General features: G+C 34.0%; 1 protein-coding gene and 2 long non-coding RNA genes across 3 annotated transcripts; all 3 read left to right on the forward strand.

Moving 5' to 3' along the window:
• Positions 1–4,042: 4,042 nt before the first annotated feature.
• LOC144544561 (putative ripening-related protein 1) lies at positions 4,043–4,826 on the forward strand. Its single transcript, XM_078293126.1, has one exon. It carries the CDS (start codon positions 4,053–4,055, stop codon positions 4,626–4,628), a length of 576 nt encoding a protein of 191 aa, XP_078149252.1. The 5' UTR covers positions 4,043–4,052; the 3' UTR covers positions 4,629–4,826.
• Positions 4,827–7,288: 2,462 nt separating this feature from the next.
• On the forward strand, positions 7,289–7,929 carry LOC144544649 (uncharacterized). The gene is made up of 2 exons (XR_013508296.1): positions 7,289–7,422; positions 7,842–7,929. It is a non-coding gene; the product is annotated as an uncharacterized LOC144544649 (long non-coding RNA).
• Positions 7,930–17,448: 9,519 nt separating this feature from the next.
• Positions 17,449–18,544, forward strand: LOC144544712 (uncharacterized). Its single transcript, XR_013508319.1, has 4 exons — positions 17,449–17,540; positions 18,076–18,240; positions 18,335–18,365; positions 18,489–18,544. It is a non-coding gene; the product is annotated as an uncharacterized LOC144544712 (long non-coding RNA).
• The last annotated feature ends 2,942 nt before the right edge of the window (positions 18,545–21,486 follow it).

Consider the following 21,486-nt stretch of genomic DNA (forward strand, 5'->3'; position numbering starts at 1 on the left):
TGGCAAACTAAGCTCTTATTTAAAATTTTGTAATTTTAAGATTAGTAGTGCCGATCATTCATTATTTATAAAATTTGAAGGAATTAGTATTACCATCATATTAGTATATGTTGATGACATTATAATCACCGGAAATAACGAAAAAGAAATTAATAAGATAAAATTTCACTTGAAAGAAAAATTTGACATTAAAGACCTTGGTTATTTAAAATACTTTCTAGGAATAGAAATAGCACATTCAAAAAATAGTCTATTTATTTCTCAAAGAAAATATACTCTAGAATTGTTAAAAGAAACCGGTAAATTAGGATGTAAACCGACCTCAACACCAATAGAAGGTAGACATAAATTAAATAGCGAAGAAGGTGAACCATTAGATGATATAAATCAATTTCAAAGGCTAGTTGGGAAATTAATATATCTAACGGTAACTCGGCCGGATATATCTTTCTCCGTAAGCCAAATTAGTCAATTTATGCATGCTCCAAGAACACCTCATTTGGAATCAATAAATAGAATTTTAAAATATCTAAAAGGAACACCCGGAAAAGGAATTTTTATGAAAAATAACAATTCTAATAACGTGTGTGGCTATTCCGATGCAGATTGGGCCGGAAGCTTTGATAGAAAATCAACAACCGGCTTTTGCACATATGTAGGTGGAAATCTAGTCACATGGAAAAGCAAGAAACAAAGTGTCGTGGCAAGATCAAGCGCCGAGGCGGAATATCGAGCCATGGCATCCACCGCAAGCGAGTTAACTTGGATCAAACAACTTCTTGCGGATGTTGGAATTAAAATTCAAGAACCAATAAAAATGTTTTGTGATAACCAAGCGGCACGACACATAGCAACCAATCCGGTGTTTCACGAACGAACGAAACATATTGAAGTGGATTGTCACTTCATTAGAGAAAAAATTCAATCAAAAGAAATTGAAACTCCATTTGTAAGAAGTGAAGATCAATTAGCGGATATCTTCACAAAGGGTTTAGATCCGAAACAATTTGAAGGAAATCTGAGCAAGTTAGGATTGATCGACATCTACACGCCTAACTTGAGGGGGAGTGTTGAGAATAAGAAATAAGTTAGACCCGTTAAGCTTTGGATCCGTTTAGAATTAAATGAAGCTACTGTAGCATTACACCTATTTTTTGCATAGGCAACCGTTGGAATTTACAGCTGTTATTCCAACAGCTATTTTTTCTTTTAATTATAAATAGGATTGTACTGTAACAGAAACAGAAACAGAAGCAAGTAATGAAAAGAAATAATTTTCTGTCTCAAACTCAAAAACTCAACACTCATGCTAATGTAATTAATTGGATATATATATTTTAATATTGAATTAATGAATAATTAAAACGGATTATAAATAATTTAATATTGAATTAATCGGATTATAAATTAGAACAATAAAGTTCGAATAGTTCGTAATGAATTTTGAAATCAATTTCAATTAAAATCCAATTAACTCACCCAATTCATATCAATTAGAACCTCTATAATATTCTGGAATTATTTTATCCGTTGGATATTCATCTAGCACGAAAATTGAAACCATTTGATCCATTCGATTGAGTAAGGAGGTAAGGGAATTAACCCTATTTAATAAAAAATTCAGGTCCGGTCCCCTTTCACATTCCTCTCCAGTCCACCCCCTCGTCCCCCTGTCACTTACAGAGTAACCCCACCCCCAAACCCTCTGCCCCCTCTTCCTCTTCCTCTTACGACAGCACACCCCCTCTTCCTCTTCCTCTTCCTCTTTCTTGCGCTTTGCCCATGCTTCCAACAACTCCATTACAACCTTAGATTGTTGCCCAGACATCCCATCATCCATGTTGATCGCATAACAAAATTATTTTATTAGAACAAAAAAAATACATCTTGATTATTTAAGAAAGATTCAATGCCTACGGCTGAAACTCTAAACTGAATTTATAGCTTCAACCTTAATTAGTTATTACATACAAAACATCGCATTTTTTATAGCTTAATTTTAATTTATAAACTTTAAAAATATGCTAAAAAAAATTCCTGCAAGTGCAACAACTATCATGACTGCTGGTTAATTAATTAATAACTCATTACACCATTAATTGTTATACCGAGATTTAAGTCCATAGTGCGATAGGGTTGCACATGGATCTCTCTTGTGGCGTGATTAATTTATACTCCATGGGCACAATAATGATTCATAATATATACCCAGTTGTAACTATTTTCTAATAATTATAGAATAATAGAAAATACCAATTCAGTTGCCCGAGATTAAAGGCTTGTGGTACACCGTGCATCATCCAATTAAGTTGTCCGTAATTAAATAGACCATCAAAACATTTCAGCCGCCACATCGCCAACAACCAGCTGGTTCTAGATATAACTTAATTTTAATCTGACTTCAACAATTATGATGTGCTTCAACAATTTTACATGCTTTCTTATAACCAGCCGTGTGTGAATGCTCCTTGGGATTTTTCAGAAAAAAAAAAAAATCGTGATTCTAATCATAAAAGATTTTTTTTTTTTCTACCAACCATGTATGAACGTTCAGTAGGATATTTTTGGAAAAAAAAAAAAAAAAACAAGTTCAAGTAATTGATAACAGCACTCAGGGCCGGAGCCCAAAATTACTATAGAATGGGCCCAAATTTTACAATAAGGTGGAGACAAAAAAAAAAGTATAAATAATTGAATTAGGTAAAAATAACTCACTACACTATTGTTATACCAAGAATGAAGTGCATTGCTAGTGCAATAGGATTGCCCATGGATCTCTCTCATGGCGGCATGATTAAATGTATTGTCAATGGGTGCAATAATGAATCTTAAGATATACCCAGTTGCATCTATTGATAGTCATTAGAAGAGAATAGAAAATAGCAAGTTGCCCGAGATTAACGGCTTGTAGTCAACGATTGTTCATCCAAAGTTATCTTTTTTTGAATCGATGCCATGTTCTAAAGAGTAATACTTGAATCGATGCGATGTTCTAAATAGTAATACTTGTAGTTAACGGCATGTATTCAAGTACTGATAGTTATGTATATTGTGTTATTAAGTTAATTCAGATATATATATATATATATATATATATAGAGAGAGAGATGGGCTAATATCAAAACGTTTGCACCAAACCCTCCCGTGCAACCAAGTCATTTTCCGATTTTCAAAGTCCAAACGACCGATCCGAACCGTTAGATGTTTAATCCATATTGAAATGTGCTTGGAGATCAAATTTTACATTTTTTGGAATTTTTTTGCTATTTATTAAGATGGTTTGAAAATCGTTGTTTTTATTAAAATTCTGCACCACTGGAAAACAGCGATTTCAAACCATCTTAATAAATAGCAAAAAAATTCCAAAAAATGTAAAATTTTGTCTCCAAGCACATTTCAATATGGATTAAGCATCTAACGGTTCGGATCGGTCGTTTGGACTTTGTAAATTGGAGAACTGAACCGTTTGTTCCTGAGGGTTGGAACAAACGTTTTGATATTAGCCACACTCTCTCTCTCTCTCTCTCTCTATATATATATATATAGAGAGAGAGAGAGAGAGAGATGGACTTGGGTGAGTCATGGCTTATTTCGCGTTGGTGAGTTATGGCCTATTTTAGCCATTTTGAAATTTAAACAACCGATCTGAACCGTTCATCCTATTCACCATATATATCCCAGTTGTTTCGAAATTATAGAATTGAATTAGTCCACCTAACATTAATTAATCAGGGCTTACGGTGAGTTGTAATTTGTACAAAGTAACATTGAAAAGATAAGAATTGAACTAGCTAGTCAATATATGTATAACATATATATATACATTATACAAAGTAGTCAACGTAATAAGTACAACGCACCGTAAGCCCTGTTTGATTAATGTTAGAGTGATTAATTAATGTTACCTTGACTAATTCAATACTTACATTTTCAATGTTAATTAATTAATAAAAAATTAAACACCAATGCAACTGACATACGACTTTCTCATCTATAAAAGCACTGCAGAGGATCAAGATTAGGCATCCCAGCCCAAACTTAGCAACAGAAAGATGTCTAATCGCTTTATGCTTGCACTAGCCACATACACATACTTCCTCCTGACACAACCCTACCTTCTCCATGCAAACCCATATCGCTTCCTTGCTGAATGCCAACCGAAAGGATACCTCAAAGGTACATCAACTGCGAATTGCAACACTCAGAATGACTCTGAGTGTTGTAAGGCTAACAAATCCTATCCCCAATACTACTGCTCACCACCAGTCACGAGCAGCACACGGGCCAGGATGACGCTTAACAGTTTTGCTAAAGGCGGGGATGGTGGCGGCCCATCAGCGTGTGATGGAAAATACCACCCTGACTCGGAGCTGGTAGTCGCGCTATCGACTGGTTGGTACAACAAAGGCAGTCGATGCGGTAAGAAGATAAGAATCAATGGTAACGGGAGATCAGTTCTAGCAAAGGTAGTGGATGAGTGTGACTCAGTGCACGGGTGCGATTCTGAGCATTCGTACCAGCCACCATGTAGAAATAACATCGTTGACACGTCTCAAGCTGTTTGGAATAAACTGGGGTACTCTGGAGTTGATGTGGGGGATGCTCAGATCACATGGTCTGATGCCTGAGGATTAATAACCTATATATAGCTTTTCAAGTAGGAACCATGCCAAGTCGTCAATGCGTTTGCCTATATTATATTAAATAAATTTGATGAAATATTGGATTCATGAGTTTACCTACGTAGTAAGATTAATTATATTATGTTTGATACATGTACTGTTCTAGCTAAATAAAAGCATGCAATAAAACTTCCTATCGAAATTGATTTGATCACTACAGCAAAATGAATCATCTGTGACCGATAGTTGGGACTGGTCCAGTCGCCGGACGCAGAAAATCCTCAAAAAATATTAAAAAAAAAAGAAAGCAGGGACGGATTTGATCCAGATCCTTCTGGGACCGGCGCCCTCACCTTCTCGGACCGATTTTGGCCCGGTCCCATAAGGGTCCTGAAAAACGCACCCCCTCTCCTGCGTTTTGTGATAGATTTTCCGAAAAAAAAACAAAAACAAAAAAATAAAAAAGATGGAAAGATTGGCGCCGCCTCCTCTCAGTTCGACCATCGACGCACGCCTCTCCGCTCGACCACCGGCCACCTTCTCTCCGCTCGACCACCGATCGCCTCCTCTCTTCCCTCTCCGTTCGACCACCGATCATCTCCTCTCCGCGCGCTAGGCCACCGATTCAACTCTCAAAGCCTGACCTCTAAGCCTGTGCCTGTGCGCCCCTCAAAGCCTGACCTCTATTGCTGCTCCTCAAGTTCGATTCACCCCCCTCTTTCTTCTTTCTTTCATCCTTCTTAGCTCGATTCCAGGCAACAAATTGTGAACATGAAATTGATTGATTAGCTTCAGCTCACCCAGATATGATTATATATTAAAATTTAATATTGTCAGGTCTCTTGGGCAAGAGATTTTTGTTTCTTACATAGTCCATTCAACTTCTGAGGTGTGAGGTCAGGGTTTTTAACTTTACTAGTACCAGTCAGTACCGTAGTGGTTTCCTATTCTGGTGTGCTTGAGCAGTATGCTGAGGCTCTCTGTACATCTCTGGATACTGGTACCAGTCGGTACCAGTTCTAGCTTGTGTACTAGTATACTAATAGCAATATTAGGGATTTATTCTATAAATTATGCAAATTATGAGGGCTGTTCTGCAAATTTTGTAAATTGTAAGGGCTGTCTTGCAAATTTTGACAACTTAAAACTAGAATAAATGAAGCCATGATTTATATAACAAGTTTCAACCAAACAAGAACAGTTTAAGCCATCCTAACTCTGAATATGCAAATTTAATCCTCCTGAATTTTAAGTAGCAAGTAGCAACCAAACATACTCTAGTGAACCTGAAATGTAGAGAATGAAAATTTGATTAGATACTTTCATTGAATTTTGACAAGAATCTTTTTTTTTTGTTTAAAACATTACCCCAGTAATCTGCTTTGCTCGGGGATTTGGAGTGAATCAATAAACTCAGTGGAGGTTTAGCATAAATTGAACCAAGCCAAAATTTTAAAATTGCATAGTTGTATACATTTCAGAAAATTAAATTGAAAACTACAAGATTTACCAGGGTACCAATTGAAGAAGGAATTGCTCGCATCTTCTGTCTCTATGGCTCTTTCCCTGACCTTACCAGCTGACTTTGTCTCTACGGCATTTTTCACGGTACGTAACTCCTTTATTATAATCTTTTTACTCCTGAAAGCTGCCTTCTACATCAACTCTCTATACTCACACTTGTCAAATGGCCTCTTTAGCTCTCTAATTAACCTATCTTTGTACACTGAAGGCGGTCTACTTAAAACCTCTACTGGTATTTCATTCATTATCAGCTCCTCCTGGACACAATGAAAGTAATTTTGCACAAAATGATGATTAAATTATACTAGGGAAAAAAGAGAAGTACATAACAGAAGCTTTACATGAAAGTACCACGAGTTGCCATTCTGTTCGTAAATGTTTCGGATTATCCAACTTTGAAATTAAATATTATAACTTTTAACATTTTTATCATAAGGCAATTTTGTGGAAAAAGAAGTAGAATTGTAGCTTCATGTGATATAACACCTACTTTTTACTAATCATATTTTTTTCACTACAAATTCAAATACTTGCTGACCAATATAGATAACTCCTGAACAAGTAATAGTGACACCAATTCTTTACAAGAACATTTCTAAATTTGTTTTACTGAGAAAGATAATGTTCTTACATTGGAATCTGAAAACTCCTCTTTGTTGTCCTTTCTCCTCTTTGTTGTACTGAGATTAAAATAAACTAAGTATATTAATTGATTGGTTAATTGGTTTTAGGAGTTGTAGAAGTTAGGTTAATCTTGGGAAGAAAGAAAGAGAGGAGAAAACTCGATCTTTAAGGGAGTAATTGCTTGTAATCAGGTACCCTTATACTAAAAGTTCTTTTGTATGTCGTAGCGATGAGTTACATCATTTAAGCTAGTGTTGATACTAACTGAAACTAAACTTTGATGTGTTTGCTATGCAGATATATGTTCCGACAAATCCAAGGGGGGCAGAGAAACTTGCACCTGGTATAGTGGTACAGGAATCAGATTTATATCTACGCAGGTTGTGGGGTGACCCTAGTGAGGTATTGCATATAACGAATTATCATAATATCATTTTCAGCAGTGTTAGTACTATAGTTTTTACAAAAAAACGAGAAATAAAAAGAAGCTATTTGTGTGGTTTTCACAAAACGTTGATTTGTTAATTACTTTACTTTCCATATATGTCAGGTGGTTTGCGAAAAGATTCTTGCACCCGGATATAGTGGCCCCGTTTGAGTACATTTTTATATGGGATGAAGATCTTGGGGTAGAACACTTCAATGCTGAAAAGTATGGTTCTCATTTTCTCTCTTGTATTTAAGTGTGTCATATCAGATTTTTAATGGCAGTATTAGTTCCGCTTCACCTTTGTGCGGCTGGAGATATCCGTATCTACTCGCGATCCATTTGATATATATTGTAGTGATCTTAGCCTATAAAATATGTATATTAAAAATTAGATAGGTAGGGTGGGTTTACGGGTGTGCTGACTTGAAAAAGTTTCCAACTCAGTATAATTGGGTTGGGTTTTAAGTTTTTTGACAAAACCTATTACCCCAATCTTTGTACACCCCTATTTCCAAGCTTAACTTTTTTCTGACGGTAAGCATAAAATAATTGCCAGTAGGTGCACTGGAAGTTGAATTTAGTACAAATAGCCAGTAGATAACTAATCTATCATCACATTTTGAATATTAATAAATGGGCAGGTACATAAAATTGGTAAAGAAGCATGGTTTGGAAATATCACAACCCGGCTTGGAGCCAAACCAAGGGCTCACATGGCAAATGACAAAACGAAGAGGCAATTCAGAAGTCCACAAGTATTTTTTTTTCTTAACTTTACCCATTTAGATGTATCATGTATATGTTGTTTTGTGAATTGTTTGGTACGTATTAATTAAATTGCTTGTGAATTATTTGATATTTGATATTAAATTTTTGGTATGTATCAATTACATTGCTTGTGAATTGTTTGATATTTGATGTTAAATGCTTGGTACGTATATACCAATTAAATTGCTTGTGAATCGAATGATATTTGATGTTAAATGTTTGTGAATATTATGTTTCGTACCAATTGAGGTAGGAGAAAAATATATGAACAGAATGGATTTAATATTATATTTGTTTGATACATTTTGTACAAATTGGGAAAAAAAACAACAAAAAATAACCAAAAAAAAAAAAAAGCTTTTGCGACCCATCTGGGAACCTTCTGCGACCGTTCAGTTGGTCTCTGATAGGTTCTAGTGACGTCAGCATGTCGCACCAGGGACGAATATAATCGGTCGCTGAAGGGGTCATCTGCGACCGGCTCCATAGCCTTCAGAGACCGGTGACGTCAGCAGGGCAATCATCTGTGACGGAGCAACTGCGACCGGGTCATCTGCAACCCATTTTAGTCATCTGGGACCGGCTCCCCCCTTCTGCGACCGGCGCCTTACCCATCTGCGACCCATTTGGCCGGTCGCAGAAGGGTATTTCTGCTGTAGTGGATGTTCTCATTTTTTTTCATTTTTTTTTGTAAGCCGTGGATGATTAATTTGGTAATGTGCGTATTTATTTCTTGATCACTTGAAAATTAATTAGGAACGATGCTCCCAAAAGGGTAAATTATAAATTAATAACAATATATATGGAATTGTTAACAATAATATGATGGACTATGTAAGCCTCTCAGTGCTCTCTCTTGCACTGTCTCTGATTCTATATATATTTCAATTTATTATATATTCTTCACATGAAAGTTTCTTTCAAAACTCTACGTATAATCTATATATTGGCATGTCCATCTGAAATTTGTACTGACACACCGTATTGAAATCCTCTAATAAAAATGCCTATGCTTTTCCTAAAAAGATAAATAAAGAAATCATCCAATAAAATATACAAAGGGTAGCTGTCGTTGACGATAAAGTCAAAATGAATGGGAAGAAGCCCATTTAATTGGTGTTTGGAGCGGAAGTCTATTCAAAGGTTTTTATACTTCGATTAAAAGCTGAAACCGTGAGTTGCTCTCTTTTCTTTCCAATTGAATTGAAGCCTTCCCGAAGGTTTTTTCAAAGGTTTTTATTCTCTTGTTCTAATTTATCGAATACACTTGATAATTTTATAGGTTAGTATTTGAAAATGTAAGAAAGTGTAAAAGAATGTGTTATTCGCTTAATTATGTCATATAAAGACTCCTTGTAATAGTGATTTTAATACCGTAATTTCATGGTTTTATCTCATAATAGTTTTAACATAAAATATAATGTCCCTTTTTTTTTATTTTTTTTGTGCTTAATTGTTTGTTCTGTTAGCTTCTTGTGCATCTTTCATATTTCTCTGTTTTTTTTGAAAAAAAGGCGTGCGCCCAGCTTCATTAAGAAACTAAGTTAAATTACAACCATCAAAGTTCAGCCCCTACGTTAGTATCCCTGATACCTACAGTAACCGAACTAACATCCAAAAAACAAGATTTTGCTACTAACCAAAAAGCCAAAATGTGCGTAATAATAACTAAGATAATATCCCCCTTAATGGATCTGCTTGCTACTATTTTTGCAAGGAACTACTCTTTATGCATCCATGTTTTGGGGTATTCAGAACACAAAAAATCAGAAACTGGTAAATCTGAATGCTCTCTATGTTGCAGATGACTCCTCTGACTGATCTGTATGTTGATACATGATCAGCTGGTCATCTTCCGGCAGCCACACTCTAAGGGGAATCGCCGCCAGTGCCTCCTCATCCGGCATCCATTTGTGTGTTTGTTCCTTAGTCTGCTCCTTGAGTTTTTTGTTACCTAGCCAATAATGCACAAGAGAAATTGTGAGAAAGATAATATTCCTACTAGATTTAGGTTGGGCATTTTGGAAACACAATTCATTTCTATGTTTCCAAATCGTCCAACATATAGCACTAAAAATCATAAGAAAGGCTTGTTGATCCGAATGTGAAAGAGTAAATGAAAATTCGATAATATCTTCCATTCTGGTCCATTGTGTAAAAAAGGATTGACTCTGCCCCATCCAGAACCACACTTGTTTAGCGACAGGGCATGTGATGAATAAGTGGTCAGTCGATTCTAGGTGGTGGCAGAACATGCACAAAGGGGAACCTTGCCAACCTTTGGTTTGAAGAACATCTTTTGTGAGGATTCTGTGTTGGCTAGCTAACCACATAAAAATCTGTATTTTGTGTGGTATAGGAATGGACCACCACAGCATGGGATGAATGCCTAATTTGCCCCTGAAATTTAAAATTTTATAAAGGGATCTAACTAAAAATTCCCCGGTTGTTTCCCATCTCCAAGCTATTCTATCCTGCAAATGTGTGAAAGACATTATACTAATATCATGTAGTATAGATGTCCAATCTTGTAAGTCGATTCCTAAAATGGTTATGCAGAATTTAACACACCCCCCTGTGAATGAATGACATCTGTCAGCAATACATTTTCATTCCAACAAATATCATAAAGCTGGGGACACACTTGTGCTAAAGTGCAATTGCCATGCCAGATGTCATTCCAAAATTGCACTGTGGAATTACTTCCAGGTGTGTAAGATATGCTCATATGCCCTAGTGACTTTCATATTTCTCTTTTGATTACGTATTGGTGAATGCATGCATGCGATGTGTTTGATGAAATTATTCCTCAAAATTTTCCAGGATGATTTCCAACAACGGATTTCAAATCGCATTGGAAAGGACAACAACAAAAATTATGGTTTTCTTGTGTAGAACAAAAAAATTATGGTTACTCTTCAGAGGATTTTATCCTCCACAAATACACCCCTCTAATTTAAAAGTTCGGGGAAGGGGAGGGGTGTGGAATTGATAACGAGACATGGTCTTGTTGCTTTCAATGATAAACATAGAATGGCTGTAACATCAAAAATATTTCTTTGATTTGATCCAGTACTATCTTACAAGAATAAAACACCGCCATAAAGTTAAGTTTTATAAAAAAGTAGAAATAAATAATAAATGGTCAAACGCTGAAAATATTAACACTGATTAGTAGAAATTTTTGGTTTGTCCAAGGTTAATTTACAAATTAATTTTGGACCTTTTCCTTTCTACTTGCACTAAAAGAAAATGTTCTCACTATTTGCATTTCAGATTCTATATTATTATACGGATGTAATTAGAAAAACATAAAAGCATTTGAATTGAATATCCAAGTAAAACTAAATATCTAACTTATTAAACAAAAATGCTAAATTAATTTTCAGTTAAATTTACTTAAGAACTATACCATACTAGACACAAACCAAGCCCCCACTAAATAAAAAGGACAAGGCAGCACCTCAGTTTTACCATCTCCTATGTTGTATCTACAAGGATTGCTCCCATTTTTAAAGAAGTAAATGTAATTCCCTTTAAATCCAGCAAAGTTATTTGCACAAAATGATAACCCACGACGATTTTGCAGGAACAACATTTGGTTACCGATATCACTGATTTTTTCCCAACAAGACTTCCCTTCTCCATCATCAAAATAAAGACAGTGTATATCAACCTTGTCATGCATGAACAACCTTAAGATCTTTCCTCCTGACCCAACCATAACTGTGTAACCTTTTCTAGGGTTTGTGCCCTCTGGTGGTGCGACTTGATATGCCAATTTTTTTGTTACAATATCAATAACATTCGTAATGCCAGTATCTTTGTCGTTGTTAAAGTATTGTGCCATATTAAATGAATTAGCACCGTTGCCAACCCCTTGCACATAGACCCAATGGTCAGCTTTAGGTTGCCAAAGAACCATCCTTTTGGGTCGGATATACCATTCAATGTCAAAACTGTGTTTAGTTCCTGATATAATGACAACATCGCAACCTTCAATTGGATCAACAAAAGGGACATGGATCTGGTCTTGTGTAAGAGGATTAAGAAGATGTATTGAGCCCGACGAGTGAGAGGCAAGTAATTAGTAGCGGCATGCGGGGCCCATGAATCTAGTACAATAGGAGGCCGGACATGTGATAGTATGAACTTTATCAGACGAGAGGCAGTAGAAGCGCATAATGGCATTTTCTTTAGGGTTTAGATGGTGCTCTTGAAGCCAGGGGAGTTGTGGAGGAGGATGGGTGACTGGGGTTGATAACTGCCACATCTTGCACGACTTTATTTGTTAACATATAACAAAATCACGTTAACATTACAAATAGTAAACTCAGATGTCCACCCAGAGAAATTAAATAATTTAGATTCAAGTCTTGAAATTGAGGAATGTGACAAATGGGAAGAGTATGCTCTAGGAACCTACGAAATTTTAGGTGCGGTGTACTTATTCTAGACAGTTGTTAAATTACTTGACCGTTTTGGTTAAGTACTTATGTTTATTGGAATGTGATGAATGGTGCATGTGCAAATCTAACAGAAGATTTCATGACTGTTATTGAAACGGATTTTTGAAATAAATGTAATATATGTTATTGGAAAAAGTATAGGGTACGACCAGTGAACATGGACCGATATGTATTACATATCGGGATGTATACATTTGGGTTGAAAGACTCCTTGTTAAAGTGGCAGACTGATTGAGGTGTTTTGGGACCACGGGTCGACCCGAATTTGCTTGAGGTTTTGCTATTAGACCATCCGTCATGCACAATTTGCTTGAGGTTCGCTATTAGGATGGCAATTGTCAGTAGAGAAAAAAGAAATGTGAAGTGAAAAGGAAAAATGTATGTTTTGCGTAAATAACTAAATTAGTGCATTTTTAGATAGATTTCATGCATTAATTTTACAAAGATCCAGGCTGCAACAAAAATACTATTGAGATTTTTTTTTATCGTATTAGAGAACTTGTTTATTTCATATTCACAGAAAACAAAAATATATTGAGATACTTATTTTCATTTTATTAATTATCAACTTGGATTGATTACGTTTCAGCCTGCCGGTGTATTTTTATTTTTATTTTTATGCATCTTACACAAATTGAGAACAAAATAGTACTTGATTCTTAAATTTAGGAAATTCTCTCACAATATAAAAGCTTTACATCTCTTGATATTAATTATCCCTTGTTTTGAATAATAAACATTTTTCTCCCCTTAATAGTTATGAGTTGGAATTAAGTAATGATTAATTTATGGGAGGTGCTATTCTAAGCGCAATAATTTCAATAATAAGAGCTGAGATAATATTTTTTATACTGATGTCCACTTTGCCCTTCTCTCTTAATACTATATATGAATACGTAATTAATGGATAACTAATGAGGAATTTATCTCAAATATCTTTCATCTTTTTTTGCTGTACATATCGAATGGAAACTAATCCTTCCTAGCTGGTATATTTGCTATGTCATTTACAACATTTACATATCCGATTATATTGTTTGATTCATGATACCACAATATATAAATTGAAACTTAAGGGCATTTATGTTGAAAAAAAAGAAAAAAGAAGTTCAAAACCAATCAAATTAAAATTGTATTTTAATTAACAAGCTCATTATAAATATTTATAAACTTTGTAATACATCATAAATTTTATAAATATTAATAATTAGGACGTTAATTAAAATGAAATTTTAATTTGATTGGTTTCCAAACTTTTTTTTTTTGCAACTCAAATGTCCTTAGGTTTCATTTCATATCATCTGTATTACAGTTGATTTGCTATGATGCATCCACTGTTTTACTCTACCAATAAATAAAAAACCAAAGTATTATCATGATTAATGCTGTAATTTCTTGTTTATGAGTCAAACAATAGAATCAAGTAAGTGAATGCTATATTTTTTTTAAAAAAAGAGCAATGCAGGCGTTATATTATATAACACCAGAGTCATTACAGCAGTACATATCCAGTACAAAGTTGAGGCATGAAATAGCCTTGAAACAAGTACAACCATCATTTAGAAACTAATATTTAAAATGCTAGCCGAAAATGAAATGATCAAGCCAAGTGCACACATCAGCTCATACCACAGTCCCTGAAGCTCTCCATAGTCCATACGGCATCCTTATCCCAAATATTAGAACCTTCTATCCTTCGAATCCCAACCAAAAACTATGTATAATTTTCATTTTTTTTTTTTTGAGTAAAGGTTAAGGGCAAGCCACCCAACTATTTAATATCCTTGTAATACAACAAAGGATTTCCCCCATCTGGGTTTCGAATCCATGACCTCTCACATAGAGACCATGTGCCTTGTATAATTTTCATTTTATCTAGAGATAAACTCAAAATAGGGTCATACATAATCTTAATTGACGGGGTTTTCAAGAACAGGTCAGGTTTTTGCCAATGAATGTTGTAAATGATATGGCAGATATACAGATTAGGAAGGATTGGTACGTTTCCATTCATTATGTAAAAAAACAGATGAAAGATATTTGAGATAATTTTCTCATTAGTTGTTATCCATTAATTACGCATCCATCCATATATAGTATTAAGAGAGAAGGGAAAAGTGGGTATTAGTATAAAAAATATTCTCTCAGTTCTCATTATTGAAATTATTGTCCTTAGAATAGCACCTCCCTTAATTTATTGAACCAACAATCACGTTAGCTCTAGTGAAGCCATACCTCCTCTTGACCTGCTAATATCTAAGCTTCTGTGGAGTGGAATGAAATGAAGACGTGTACTATGGAGATGCACATCTATTGAATGGACTTGATTCATCATTCAGTCAACTAGTCAACGAAGAGTGCCTTTCATGGTCTTTTTGGCTTATTCAAATTCTACGTACATTTATTGCTGATGTGAGGCTTACCTACCAATGGTCATGTTGAATCGTCGCTTAAAATGGTTTTCTCAGTCAATAACATACAAGAACAAATTACATGTACTGTTTACAGCTGTATTGCTTATATATATATATATATATATATATATATAGAGTTAGGCTGGGGTGCTATGGATAGCATAGTGGCCTCTATGCTACGGCTCAATATTCGAGTTTTCAAAATCCAAACGGTCGATCCGAACCGTTCATCTTATTCTCCATATTAATATCTGCTTGGAGACCAAATTTTATAATTTTCTGAATTTTTTTACTATTTATTAAGCCACTTTGAAAATCGCTAATCCAACGGTTTTACTGTTTTGTGCAGCCACCGTTGGATCAACAATTTTGTAAAATACTTAATAAATAGTAAAAAAATTCAGAAAAATGTAAAATTTGGTCTCCAAGCAGATATTAATATGGAGAATAAGATGAACGGTTCGGATCGACCGTTTAGATTTTGAAAACTCAAATATTGAGCCGTAGCATAGAGGCCACTATGCTATCCATAGCACCCCAGCCTAACTCTATATATATATATATATATATATATACACACGTTATTTACATAACCAATCTGTCAGAAATGTACTAATAGCACTACTACAAAAAAAATCTTTTTATATCGTTTAGAATTACATTCCACCATCAGATTTCCAACCATTGCATATCACTCCGATAAAAAATGTGTACCCTTACGCTATTGGTACGCCGAAATTTTTAAATATACCATTATACAAAAAAAAATAAACCAAACCACCACTTTCTCTCAAAATTTCGAATTTTGACATGGCCGCATTCCCAAAATGCGACCACTTTTCTGCGGGCCGCATCTAGGGGATGCGGCCACCTTTTTTTTTTTTTTTTTTTTTTGCTTTTTTCTCTTCTTCGTGCAGTTCAAAAAAAGGGTGGCCGCATCCCCTAGATGCGGCCCGAAAAGAGGTGGCCGCACCTAGGGGATGCGGCCATGTCAAAAATCAAAATTTTCAGAAGTTGTAGTTGTTTGATTTATTTTTTTTTAAAGTATGGTATATTTAAAAATTTCGGATTGGTACGAGCCGATAGCGTTAAGCTCCAACGTGATCGGTTAGAAATTAGAGACCGATGAAAATATTAGTTTTGCTTCCCTCTGCTTCTGTGGCAACCCATGTCTGATGCCTTCCTGACCATAGCTCTTCGATCTCTTCTCCAACTGAAAAGAGGCTTCTTCGAATCTAATCTTACCTCTTGGCAACCCGGAACTGAAAAGAGGCTTCTTCGAATCTAATCAATTTACAGATTCATAAATTGATTTTATTGTATTCATTTTTTTGGACGTCTTTTGACTATTTAACTCGAAACAAAATTAATTTAAGATTTTAAAATTTTCATCTGTAAATACATCACTTGTAAGGTAGAAGAATTTCAACAGTTTGGATTCTTCGTTTGAAGCATAACACCCTATTTCTACTCTACATTTTAATTTGGGAAACAGAACAAAGTATTTAAGGCATTTTTCAAGATAAGGTCATAATGATCATTTTATTTTATTTTTATTTTTGTTAATAATAATATGTTTTCTGAATTGATGAGATGAAAAAATAGACATATAAATAAAGTAAATCAACATGGGAAGATAAATAATTTGAAAATTTTATTGGTCACATGATTAAATTATGTAGTGATGGATTTAAGTATAATGTAGGCCCAAACTTATATTAGTTATCTTCTCTTAACGGGCCCAAACTAATAATAGTTATCTCAGCCCAATTAAAATTTTAAATCCGAAACTGTGAAACCTGAAACCGCCTCTGCTCTCTACTCTCACCTTTTACTTCCTCTTGCTCCCTCTTCTTACACCTCCTCTGTTTCTTCTACAACTCTAGAAAAGCATTAGCCAGGTCGAGCAACTGTAGGTAATTTGGAAAGGCGCTAGCAATTTGTCCCTCTGCTCTATCCCTCCCCTGGAAAAGGGCTAGTTAGTGAGGTTTGTGTTTAGTTCCTTTTTTTGCAATTTGTTGCGAGTAATAATCTATAGTAAATTGTGATTCCACGGATAACCTATAGGTTGTTTTACTAGTTAGTTGATTTGTACTTTAGATTTCTTGACACATTCTTGTTTTTGTAACTGGATTCATTCAAAAGTAGTTCATCTCCTTACTGATGTGTAAAAGTACTTCCTTGGTATCAATTAGGTTAGTTTATAGATGCATTTATGGTTTTAGTGAATCATCCGTTGCTCCTGTTCAGATTTATTGATTTCAAAGTATTGCTGGATTGTTTTGTATAGTCATATAATTCCTACAAGCATTCTTTCAAAATAGCTCTCTATTTCTATTTCATTAAACCTTGCAATCTTGTTCTTTTTTTTTATTAAACTAGATTGGATCTAAGAGTTGTATTTAATCTTTCATTTGCTTAATTAGTTGCATAAAACAGAAATAAATATATTCAATTTTAAACCCTCGCATGGATAAACCCTTTTCTTAATACATAGTTTATTCTTTTATTCACTTTGGTGTTGTTGTACTGTTCTAAAGATTTGATCTTGAATCATTTCGTTTGCTTCAATGGTTTGCAAGTTTAACAGCTGGATTTAATTAATTGTTCTTCCGGGTTATTTCCAAGAAAGAACTCATTTTGTCAGAAGAGAAAAAATGAAAAATCATCAATTTATTTTGAGAATTAGGTTTCTTTGACAAATAACAACACTTTTTAAAAAAAAAAAAATTAATATGATGGATGAAAACAAGAAGAAAATGGACGGAAATAAGGAACCCCGCCAACAAAGGAGGATAAGTGACATTGCAAAGAAGCCGAAAGAACTGTCCATTTTGTATTGTATCCTCTGGAGAAACTGGAGGCGAGTGTTTCCCTTCTCTTGTCCGAGGTTTTTTTCTACTCTACCTCGCTTTATTTCTTGTTCGTGTTTAGTTTGTTTTTTTGATATTTCAATTTTCTTTAAGTTGTAACAAATGGATAACTTATGGTGAGGTTGTTTTACTAGTTAGTCAGTTTGTATTTTAGTTTTCTTTAAAAATCATTAGGTTGCTTTGACAAATAACAACTCTCTTTTTTTTCTTTAATAATGATATAACTGCTGGATTTAATTAACCCTTTTTCTGGGTTATTTCCGGGAAATAACTTATTTTGTCAGAAGAGAAAAATGAAAAACTTATATTTGTTCTTAGAATTAGGTTGGATTTTCTTCAAAAAAAAATTAGGTTGCTTTGACAAATAACAACTCTCTTTTTTTTTTTAAAAAGAAAATTTAATAGGATGGATCGAAAGAAGAAAAAAATTGTGATGGTGAAAGAAATGTCCATTATTTGCATTATCCTCTCGATTGATACCAAGGTGAAGGCCGATCTTGTCTTAGAACCGAATACGTAACCTCTAATTCCTTATTTGTTATCATTGATTTTGTATATGTTTAGTCCTTGTTTACATTATTTGGTGAAAGAGTAATCTATGTTAATTCAGGTATATGAGCAGTAAGCTGGAAGTAATTCAGGTAGACGTAATAAACTCTACTTGTTTCAATATTTTATTTATTTTTAATTTCTTCCAATAATTTTGGCTTTAACTAATAACAAATCTTTAATCTGATGTAAATATTCTTACTTTACATAAATAGGTTTTAAAAACAGCCTTCAAATGGAACGGCGATCATGAAGAAATCGATGTTCAAAGGTATGAAATGACAACCTTGTATAAGTTTAAATTAGTTGTGTTTAGTTTTTGTTGTTATTTTATAGATATGTGTGTAATTTAGGGATACAGATATTTTGACAGAGCAGTTTTTGTTTCATGCAGCGCACGGACATTTGAGCAAAAGCAGTGCTTTATATGATGCATGCGCTGCATGAAGTAAAGTAGGACTTAATGAGATTTTATTAAAGAAAGAATAATATGTGGTTAAGGAAAGACTAAGTTGAACATTTTTTTGTGAATTCTCTGTATGTACAGAAGGAACATACAACAATTAATGGAAGCTAACAACAAAATTTCAATTGAGCTGGACAGAAAGAAAAAGGAAAAAAATCAGATGAAGTCTATTCTCAGAGACAGAGCCAGTGCCAGTACTGGTGCTGTTCAACATTCATATGATGTGCCATATTGTAGCATACCATCTGTACCAACCGTGATAAATTGCCCTACAGATACTGGTAACCTGCTGCCTGAACTAATTTGGGATGATCTGACGAACCTTTCTCTGTTGAACCTTGGGTAATTATTTATATCCTTTATTTTTTTTAGCTGACAACCAATGCCCCATATTTGGTACCAGTTTGGTCTGGTCAATACCAATGCAAGTCATATGTGCTAGCCCAATTGAGAATTATTTTTCTTCATTTCATTTTACATCTTAGTCTACCAGTTGTTAACCAAAATGACGTATATCAGATCTTATACATATTTTCTTTGATGGTCTTTTTCAGGGAATATGGAATTTTTGATGTTGTCCTGCAGGTACTATGATCTACTGTTTTTTCTTATAGAAGGGACCGGATTTTTGGTTCAATCCTTAAGCTGCCGGATTGATCCCATGATGTTTTGTATAATTTATTGTATTTCATATAAAAAAATCCCTATTAATAATTAATACATGTTAAAAGATAACATTTTATAATTATTATTATTACTATTTATTGACTATAATCTTTCTTTACAGGGCCAGCAAAAAACATTTGCCGAGCTTGGGTAATAATTTCACCAAACCCCTATTAGTTCAACTTATCGTTTCATTTTATTTTTTATTTTTTCTTTTGACAGCAATGTAATGCACTTTTTGGTAAGCAGGTTATCTATTTTTTTCCCTGTTCTGTGTGTATTAGTATAGCCTAATTACAAACTCGAGCTAAGACAAATCATCTTAATTCAGGTTCAGTTGAAGAAATTAGGGTTCGTTCATTGAACATAGGATTGAATTATGGCTTAACAAATTAGGGTTAAGGAGAGTTGGTATAACATTGTAATCCGTATTATTATTATTTTTTGACAGCAATGAAGTGCACTTTTTAGTAAGAAGTTGGTATAACATTTGTAATACCTTGACTAATTGTTTCTTTTCTTCTTCTGTGTGTGCATTAGTAGTATAGCCTAATAACAAACTAGGGCTAAGATAAATCATCTTAATTGAGGTTCAGTTGAGAAAGTTAGGTTCAAGTTTTTAAAAATGGAATTTTTTAAGGCATTATTTTCTAAACTGGAGCAAAATAGGGCCTAATGAGATTTCATTACGAGTGAGTTACATTTCAATGGAATAATCTGTTTTTGTGAATTATCTGTTTGTACAGAAGCATAGAACAATTGAAGATCGTGCAAATTGCCGTCAAATATTCAATTGAGCTGATCAAATATGAGGTGCATACATTTTGAAATTACACAAATGATTTTTAATTTATTTCTATAATTAGAGCTACTAAGATACACTGGAGATTGATTCTTTGTTCTTCTTTTGGACAATCAGGCTGAGATATTGACTGTCAGAGCCAGTGCCAGTGCCAGTGCTGTTCAACATTCGGCACCACTTAATGGCAATGATCTGATGAACCAGGGCACCAACTTGCTTCAGCCAAACATGTACTTATTTTTGTTCGTAGTTCACATGTACTGACATACCCCTACTATTACTTGTGTTCTAACAAAAAATGTTTTATTGAATGGTGTTTCATAGGAATTCAGGTAGCAACTCTGACCCAGTCTCTGAACTCCTACTGGCAGCACCCGCCGGGAACCAAGGATAAAGGCAATTGATGGGCCCATTGAGACTAGTGCAACAAAAAACTTCTATTTATTGTTTTATTATTCATTTTCATATTTAGCAGAAAACAAAAATACATTTAGATATATTTGTTTTCATTTTATTAATTATTAACTTGGATTGATTACGTTGCTGGCCTACTAGTGTATTTTTTTTTTTTCTGAATTTTACACAAATAGAGATTTTTTTTTCACAAGGAATGTAATAAAAATAATAAGTATCTAAATTCATGTGGCACTTCTTGCAAAAAACATAAATAGGAGATGCTATAATTATGGCAGATATTTTGATTAAATGATGATTGGTTCTTTACTTAACTATTTGTAATTTGTTATTTTAACACAAAAAAGAATACAATGCTAAGATCCGAGTGTTTAGCATTTGATTAGGAGATTTATGACTCATAAATTTACCAATTTCACACATAATATTAAAGCTTTAATTATCGATCACTTGTTGCAGATAACAAACATTTTTTTCTCTTAGAAGTGATTTATTGAACCTATTTAAAGAAAACGAAATATACCATTAGTGAGGTATATTACTTTTGTTGGTCTAACAATCATGTTCTCTCTGGTGAAGCCCAATAGTTCGGCCCAAATGCTTGCTTTACATCAAGAGTATTCTTTTTATTTATTTATTCTCAATTCTTTTGTATTTATTTAAAAAAAATGTTAGAAAGTGGAAGGTTAAATTTTTATTATCCAGATGAGAGAGACATTCATGTATAGACAGTTAGACACTCAACTATTTCTTAAAATATTTAGAATTGTTTTTTAATTTTTATCATAGTTTTATATGTGCAACTTCATAAAAATATAATTTTTAACTATTAAATTAAAGACTGCTATTTATTTATTTATTTTAT

This window comes from Carex rostrata, chromosome 1 (assembly GCF_964058835.1).
Source record: "Carex rostrata chromosome 1, lpCarRost1.2, whole genome shotgun sequence".
Classification (NCBI taxonomy): Eukaryota; Viridiplantae; Streptophyta; class Magnoliopsida; order Poales; family Cyperaceae; genus Carex; species Carex rostrata.